The following is a 9236-nucleotide window of genomic DNA, read 5'->3' on the forward strand; positions in this document are numbered from 1 at the left end:
TTTATGCAATAAGTTTATTTTCTGAGTCGAAATCATGTCAAAGTTAAGTATCAAATCGTCATATGGTGGAGATTGTAGTTCTAACGTCAGTCCCACCAAAAGGTTCAGTTAATAAGGGAGGGTTGGGAGAGGGGGGAGGTAGAACTGGAACCGATAGACTCGTCTTGGGTTTGTGTTTTTCTTTTCTTGCTGAGAAGGTCACCAGCCTTCAGCAGCGTTGTGATGTATGGAAGTTAGTATCCGGCCGTCTTCTCAGGCATTAAATTCAAAACTTCAATAAAATACAGTAATTTCAAACACAGAAATGAACTTTTAAATCAAATGATTAATCTTCAACCAAAAATATTATATTTTAATCAAAGAGTTAGTTTAATTTTCAAACCAAAAATTAATTTCCTACAAAAAAGGCATACTTCCAAAAAAGTACATGAATTTTCATCTAAACAAGATCAATTTTTTATCAAAATTAGAATAGTTAAAATGTTAGTAAAATAAATGTTCAACCAACAAAAAAGTTTTTTTTAACCCAATAAATTATTTTTTAACTAAAAATAGAAGAATTAAAGTGTCAGTTTAAGCAATCAATTTTCAAACAAAAAAAACATTTTTAACAAAATAATTCAATTTTAAAACCGAAAGATAAATTTTCTACCAAAAAAGACATAGTTTCAATCAAATATATAAATTTTCAACTAAAAATAGGATAGTTGAATTTGCAGTTAGAGAAATAAATTTGAAACCAAAACAGCGACTTTTTGACTAAATTAACTAATTTTTAAACAAAAATGAAATAGTTACATCTTCAGTAAAAAAAATAATAATTTTTAACTAAAAAGAAACAAATTTTCAACCAAATTAATTAATTTTTAATCATAATGATAAATTTTCAGCCAAAAATATGAATTTTTGACCAAATAGTGGAATTTTCGACCCAGAAGATGAATTTTCTATAGAAAATTTCAAATAAATAGTTTTTTTTTTCAACCAAAGAAATGAATTCTTAACAAAAAATAGAAAAGTTAAATTTTCTACGAAACAGATCATGTTTTAACGAAAAAGATTACATTTCTATCAAAAAACATAAATTTTCCACAAAAAATAAAATAGTCAAATTTTCCCTTAGTAAAATGAATTTTGTACCAAAAAAGAAACGATTATTTAACAAATATTTAAATTTTTAACCAAAGAAATTAAAAATATGAAATTTCTACTAATTATAAAAATAGAATAGTTAAATTTTCAGTACAAAAAATATTTTTAAATCAAATTAAAGTAAAATTTTAACGAAATAGTATAGTTTTAAACCAACTAGAACAAATATTCTCCCATTAAATTCAAACTTTTAATAAAATATAGGAATTTTGAACCAAATATTTGAATTCAGTTTAAAAATTAATTTTTAACTAAATAATTAAATTTTGAAAAAAAAAGTTTTTAGAACTAAAAATGTCAATTATCAACTAAATTATTCAATTTTTTACAAACTAGTTCCACTTCCTATTGAGTAGATGAATTTTCAACCAAAAAATATGAATTCTCAAAGAAAAAAGTGTTATTTGATATATTAACCAAAAAGGATTTTAATTTTGTATCAAAAATAATTTGATTCAACCAAAACAATTGAATTTTTACCAATAAGAAGTTATATTTGGTATTTAAAGAAAAAAATAATTTAATTTTAAACTAAAAATGGTTGAATAAAACCAAAAAGACGAACTTTTAAGAAACTATTTGAATCTTCAACTAAAGAGTACTAAAAGTACTCTAAAAGTATTAAAAATATATTTTTTTTTCAGTTAAAACCATTAATTTGAAAACAAAAATGTATAATTTTTAACAAAAATAATAAAGCCTTTAAACGAAGACATACATTTTGAACTAAAATATTGATATTTAAGCCACAGAAGATTTTAATTTAAAATAAAAAGCAGTAGAATATAACAAAAAAAATGAAGTTTTCAACAAAATACTTGAATCCTCAACTAAAACGGATTATTTTTTAACCATATATTGCATTTTTAATTTAGTTTAATTTTCTACCGAAAAATACGAATTTTGTATCAAATTATCTTGACTGTTAACTAAATATTTTGAACAATGGATGTGATGTTAGTCCACATTTTATTTTATTATTTTTTAGTCTATATTTTTTTCGTTTATAAACATTTTGAATTTGATATTTGATTTGTTAAGCGAAAAAATGATTTAACTGCAAAAAAATAATTTTCTACAAAACAGTTTAATTTTGTACCAAATAGTTGAATTTCATACCAAATTGTGAAATTGTCAAGTCAAAAAAATTTTTTTTTATGAAACCTTCAACCCGAAAATATGAAATTTCAACAAAAAAATTATTTTACAACAGATCAGTTTTTTTTTTACAAAATTTACAAAATTTAATTATTTTTTAATATTGGAAATAATTTTTTTCTCAAAATGTTGCTACCAGATTATTATTTTGAACCTTTTAATGGATTTGAAGGTTTTAGGATATTAAATTTCCCTTCTTAAGATCCCAGAAAAATTTGTTAAACAAAATTTCTCAATTGATTTAAAGAAAATATTTAAAAATATTTAAAATGATTTCCTAAAATTTCTGGGAAAATTGTAGAAGATTTTAAAGTAAAATTTTAGAAAAAATTCGAATAAGATTAAGAGATATTTAAAAGTGTTGAAAGGATACAAAATGGAATTTTATTCATAACAAAATGTAGCTTTTTGAATATTTCAAACAAAAAATTTCGAAGTTTTTTAAGAATTTTAAAAGATTTCAAGAGAATAAAAAAAATTTTGAGATTTCTCGGAAAATATAAAATGATCTTTTATTTATAACCTTCATTTTACGAGACTATTTAAAAAAGTTTCAGAACATTATGAAAGACTTCTAAAGTTATCAAAAAAGAATGTAGAAGATTTGAAAGCAATTTTGTTAATTTTGTTAATTTAGTTTAAAAAAAAAACTATTGAATTTTCTACAGGTTTTAAGATAATGAAAAAACTGTTTTAAGATTCCTGGGAATTAAAAAAAAATTATTCTAAAAAATTAATTTTGAGAGCATTTTTAAAAAGATTTTAAAACATTACAGAAGATTTCCAAACTAGTCAAAAATGACTTCAAAAGATTTGAAACTCGTCAATTTCTTCCGCAAAAGCTTAAAAATCCTTTAAAAGAAAATGAAAAGATTTTTTAGATTTTCTAGATACTTCTTCGACATATATGAAATCTTAAAAAAAAATTTTACTCTTTCTCGAAAAACCTAGGAAAATTATATTTATATACCCTTAAGGCAAATAAACAAAGATAATTAAAAAATAATTAGTAATTCGAATTTTTAATTTTGTATTAAAAATCATTTTTTTCTTCAAATTATAATTTGATACCTTTTTTTAAAATCTTGACTGAAAAATATTTTTTGGTTGCAAATTCAATAATGTTGTTGAAAATTTATCTTTTTTAGTAGAAATTTCAACTTTTTTGTGATGAATTCTTCTTTTTGGAGGAATTAATATCTTTTTGATTCCAAATAGAAATTATTTTTTAGTTTAATCATCAACTATTATATTTTTCGCTGAAACATAATTTATTTGGTATGAAAACTCAATTATTTGTTTAAAAGTTAAACTACTTTGTCAAAAATTTATATTTTTGGTTGAAGATTCATTATTTCAGTTAAAAAGATGTTTTGGTTAAAAATGATCTTTTTGAGGAAAATTTACATTTTCGGATAAAATATTCAACTTTTTTTTTAGAAATATCGTTTCTTTTAGAAAATATTTTATATTTTTGGTTAAAAATACAACAGGTGGAAAATTAATCTTTTTTGTTTGAGGATTCCATTATTTTGTTAAAAATTTTTCTTTTTTTGTATGAAATTATCTGTTTTTTTTTTTATTTAAAAGAAAAAGATTTTGGATTTAAATAACAACTGTTATTAAAAATTTCCAAAATTTTTTTTAATATTCTCAAGATTCTTTGGAAAATTATACATATTTATACAACCTTAAAAATAAATAAAACATGAAACGCAAATTTTCCTCCCATCAAACTCGATAAAAATATTAGAAATGAAAAATTTCCCTCTTCCAATAAAAAAAAAAATAATAGAACCAAAATTTTTTCCCTTCCATTAATTGCCTTTCTTCAACTCACAAAAAAGATTAAAGACAACAATTTTGTCCTTTTCATCTGAATAATTAATAATAAAAATGTTCAAAATGTATCTCTTCCAGTTTAAAAAAAAAAATGAAACCTAAAATCTCCTCCCTTCCAACTCGATAAAAATGTCAAAAAGAAAAAATGGCCTCTTCTAATTCAGAAAATAAATAAATAAATTTTGGTCCCTTTCAATTCTATAAAATCTTTACAATAAAAAATGCCCCTCTTCTAATACAGATAAAAATTGAAAACCGAAATTTCCTTTCTTATATCTAAATAGAAATATTAAAAATAATATCCCTCTTCCTACTTCAAAAAAAAATAATGAGAATAAAAACCTCTGCACATAAACTCAATAAAAATGTTCAAAAGAAACAAAAGGCCTATTCTAATTCAGAAAAAATGAAAACCAAAATTTCTTCCCTTCCAACTCTGTAAAAACCTTAAAAATAAGTAAATTTCCCTCTGCCAATTTAGAAAAAAAAAACTAACTGAAATTTCCTCTCTTCTAATTCAATAAAAATGCTAAAAAAAATCTTTATTCTAATGCATACAATATTGAAATTCAAAAATTCTCTTTTAGCTCGATATAAATCTTAAAAATATAAAATGTCTCTGTCAATTCAAGAAAAATTAAAAAATTTAGTTTCTTCGTTTTAAACTCAATAAAAATGTTAATAATGCAAAATTGTCCTGCTGCATTTAATTAAAAATGTACAAAACAAAAAAGTTTTTCCTTTAACTCGGAAAAAATGAAGTATCAACATTTCTTAAATTTCTTTTAAAATTAGAATTGCTTTTTGAGATATAAATCCTTTTTATTTTCATTGTTTTAATTATAAGTCGTTTTTAATTAATTATTGTTCAGTACATACATCAAAATTCAACCCTTTCACTTTCAAGCAAATAGTCAAATATTGCAAAATTTGAAAAAAAATCGTTTTTTTTTTAATTGAAGAATTTCAAAATGGGTTTTTAAATGGAATATTTTATACTGGAACAATATTTGATTCGGATTTGAAATGAAATAAAAGTGTTTAATTATTATAAATCTATTAATTTTAAATTATTAGAAAAATTGAAAATAGTGTTTTTTTTTTTTCAACAGATTCAGAATCGTCTTGTAAAATCTATTATTTCTCCATTTTTAACACTCGAAGTACAGTTCGGTTAAAAACCCCCCATTAATTAATTTATATTTACAGTTGATTAACTTAAAAAAATTTCTTATCCGAAGTTTCCAAATTCACACTTTTTAATTGTTCAAGTCTTCAAAACTGCATTTCAAAATTCATAATTGAAAAAATAAAAAATTGAACTTAACATTAAATAAAAAGTTGAAATAGAAATAATTTTAAATTGCATTACATGTCGTGATTTGAAATTTGTAATTTTTCAAGCGATTGGATAAATTTTTGGAATACAAATTTGTAAAATTCCCGTTCAAAACAATAATTTCACTGTAATTTTTTCGCTTTTTCGCTCCAGTGAGTTTCCTGATGATATTAAATTCTATTTAAAAGTAGACTTATTCAAAAGAAAATTTGAAATATTTGTTTCCTAGTTGACAAACATGGACCAAGGAACAAGATCGGGGAACAATTTACCGAAATTTTTATCAAACAACAAGACAGCGTGGGACTGATTTTGAACTTTTTAGAAGAATTCGATTTCAAAGTAAGATATCCTGCCTTGAAATTATTGTCCCATTTACTTGTAAACAAGCCAAAAGATATACAGGAAATAATTCTTGTCAGTCCGATGGGGGTTTCCAAGTTAATGGATCTGCTCGCTGATAGTCGAGAAGTAATCAGAAACGATGTGAGTATAAATATTTTCTCCTTTAATAGGTAAAACAAAACAAAAAATAATTCAAGAATTGAATTTAAGACAAGAATTAAAAAATTTTGTGGAATTTTTCTGCAGGCTTTGCTATTGCTGATACAATTGACAAAAGGAAATGCAAATATTCAAAAAATTGTAGCTTTCGAAAATGCCTTCGATCGAATTTTCGACGTGATTTCACAAGAAGGTGGAGCAGAGGGTGGAATAGTTGTTGAGGATTGTCTTCTTTTGATGTTGAATCTTTTAAGGGGCAATTCGAGTAATCAGAACTTTTTTAAAGAAGGTGAAAAAATAAACTTTTTTTTTTAAAAAGCTTTACAAATTTAAAGAGAATTTATTTCAATTATTGTACCTTAAATAAAAATCCAGTTGTTGAATAAAAAATTGATTTGAATTGAATTTTAGGGAGTTATATTCAGAGACTGAAACCAATGTTTGAAATACCTCCTGAAGTAGAAGATAGTCCTTTGGCGGGTTGGAGTCCTCAAAAAGTTTCTAATATTCACTGCATGGTGCAAGTAGTTCGTGCCTTAGTAGCACCAAGCGGTCCTGCCCAGGTAATTAATACGAATAATAATAATAATTTTCATATTCATTTAATTTTCAGTGTGGCCGCTGGACCGGGAAACCGGGAAATGACAGTTAATTAATTTTTTTAACGGGGATTTAACCAAATTTTTAGAATAAAAATTTTGTCCATATTTGATTTCAACCGTTTTTAAATAATGTCCTGAATTGTGATTTTTATAAATTATTATATCATTTAGTTTAGAATGCTTAATTCGAAAATCTTTCACTTAAAAAATTTTCCATTTTATATTTTTAATTCTTAAGCATATATTTTAATTTAAAGAATTTTAAAATGCAGTTCTAAAGGTTAAAAAAAATTAAAAGTTTTGGAAATCTAAGATTTGTTAAATAAAAAACAGGGTGGTCGCCGGACCGGGAAACCGGGAATTTTACGAATTTTCAGAAGAAAAATCTGCCCAAGTTCGATTTTAACAGTTTTTAAAATAATTAAAGTGCAGTTTTGAGGAAATCAACAATTAAAAACTAAAAACATTTGTAGTTGAACATTTTAGATAACAAACAGTTTTATTTTATCAGCTGTAAATATAAATAAATACATTATTTTTAAAATGGATCTGTACTCAAGTATACAAATCTGAACAATAATTGAATTGACCAAACAATTCTAGATCCGTAATATATTTTTAATTCAGAGTTTCAGGTTTTCCTTTATATTATTTTTTATATTAAATTTAATAAAGAAATTCATTAACATATTATTTCTATTAATTTTTTCAGCTATTAAAAAATGTAAACGTGCATTTTACTATTTTCAACTTAAAAATAACTTCATAATAATATAGTCATAATTAAAGGTTTTTATTAAATTTAAAATATCGTGAGTCTAAATTATTTAATTTTGATCCCATTTAATTTGAAATTTCTTAATGTAGAAAAAGAATAAGTATTTAATATTTAGCAATATTTCACTGTTCATTTAAGACTAGTAAATTGAAACCAAATATTTAAAAGGACACAATTTAAAAGAAAACAAAGAAAACAGTTAGCTACTTAGAATCTTTAGATTTTCGAAGAACTTTTAAACTTTTAGCGTAACAATTTTAATTGTTCTATTTAAAAAATGTTCAATTTATAAGTGAAATTGTTAACTTTGGTCGCATAAATAACAATTGAACACTTATTATTTGTAGAATAAATTTGAATAATTTTAAGAGATATGTAGAAGTTTTGAAAAGATTCAAAATTAATTAAAAACTTGAAATTATTTCAAGTAATTTAAACAAAGTGTGTTAACATTTTTTGCAGGACTTCGAAATATATTTTAAAATTAAACGTAGCTTTCCTGCAATTTTTGAAAATCCAGCAAATTAAAAAAATCCTGAAAATCTTCCATGTTTTTCTTTGATAATTTTTTTAATCTCTTAAAATCTTCTGAAACTTTCTGTTAAAATTATTTTTCAAAGTGAAAAATCATTTTCTATTTTCCTAAGAATCGTAAGAAAATTTTTATTCTTTAGTGGTCTTTCACAATTCGTAAAAAAATTCTAAATTTTTTGTTTGAAATCTGCAAAATTCTAAATTTCATTTTAAATTCGACTGTAAGTATTTCAAATTATTTAAAGTTCTAAATTTAATTCGAATCTTTTTAAAACTTCTAAATATCTCTTGAAATTACTCTAAAATTTTTACAGACAATAAATGTTCCATTGTTATTTATAAATTCAAATTTAATTTTTTTTTTAATTTGCAGGATTTTCAAAAAGATTTTCTAAAATTCAATTAATTATGAAATATATTTAAAAGTTCTGACAAAAAATTCAAAAATGATTTTGTATTTGGAAAAATTGAAAACCACTTCTAGATTTTTTAAGATTTCGAAATCAAATTTTAAAGCTTTTGAAGAATGCCTAGACTATTTAAAATTAAAATAATTTAACTTCTCATTTTTAATGTGTATAGCTTAAAATTACTTAAAATAATATAATTTTAAAATTTTTTAAAGTTCATTGCTTGAATCTTTAATTTAGACTATTGAAAATGTTAACGTGGATTTATATTTTTGGAACCTTATCTGATTCTTTGAACTCTATAATTTATGAAAGTTCTAAATTTTGCAGTTTATATGCATTGAAAAGTGTTAGTACCTTCCATTTGGTACTTGTAAATTTTTGAGCATTTGAATACACAATTTTTGAATTAAAACACTTTTAAACTTCAATTTGAAAAGTTCGGAATTCAAAGGTTCCATTTTGAATGCTTTAATTTCGATTAAAACGGCCACACTGATTTTGTTCTTATTCAAGCTCCTATTCTAATTTTTACGTTAGGGGCCATCTATATGGAGTTTTAATTAACTGCGTTACCAATTTTGGGATTTTTTACCTCAGGAGACTTTAAATAGTTGCATTTTCCACACAAAAAATTCGATTTGTAACAAAATTTAAAATTTCGTATTTCAATGAAACGAGATTTAAATTTTAAATAAAAAAGAATTCAAACAAGAATGATCACTTCTATGGTATACCATGAAGGATGAATTTTCAATCGAAAAGGACACATTTTCAACAAAAAAATTGAGTTGCAGATTAATGAAACATGGCTCAATAAAATACGAGGGTGGATTGATAAGTTTCCGGCCTGACCAAGAAAAACAACGTTTTTAAGAATTTTTTTTTTTATTTCTCAACATAATCTCCTCCAAGGC

General features: G+C 23.2%; 1 protein-coding gene across 1 annotated transcript in view; it reads left to right on the plus strand.

Annotated features, from left to right (window-relative positions):
• Positions 1–9236, plus strand: part of LOC117179888 (general vesicular transport factor p115) — a 45768-nt gene that overhangs the window by 10531 nt on the left and 26001 nt on the right. Inside the window, exons 3-5 of the mRNA XM_033372077.1 lie at positions 5721–5977; positions 6083–6284; positions 6407–6558. Coding sequence (XP_033227968.1) covers positions 5721–5977; positions 6083–6284; positions 6407–6558 — 611 coding nt within the window. The remainder of the gene's footprint in view (positions 1–5720; positions 5978–6082; positions 6285–6406; positions 6559–9236) is intronic.

Source organism: Belonocnema kinseyi, chromosome 9, assembly GCF_010883055.1.
Source record: "Belonocnema kinseyi isolate 2016_QV_RU_SX_M_011 chromosome 9, B_treatae_v1, whole genome shotgun sequence".
Lineage (NCBI taxonomy): Eukaryota > Metazoa > Arthropoda > Insecta > Hymenoptera > Cynipidae > Belonocnema > Belonocnema kinseyi.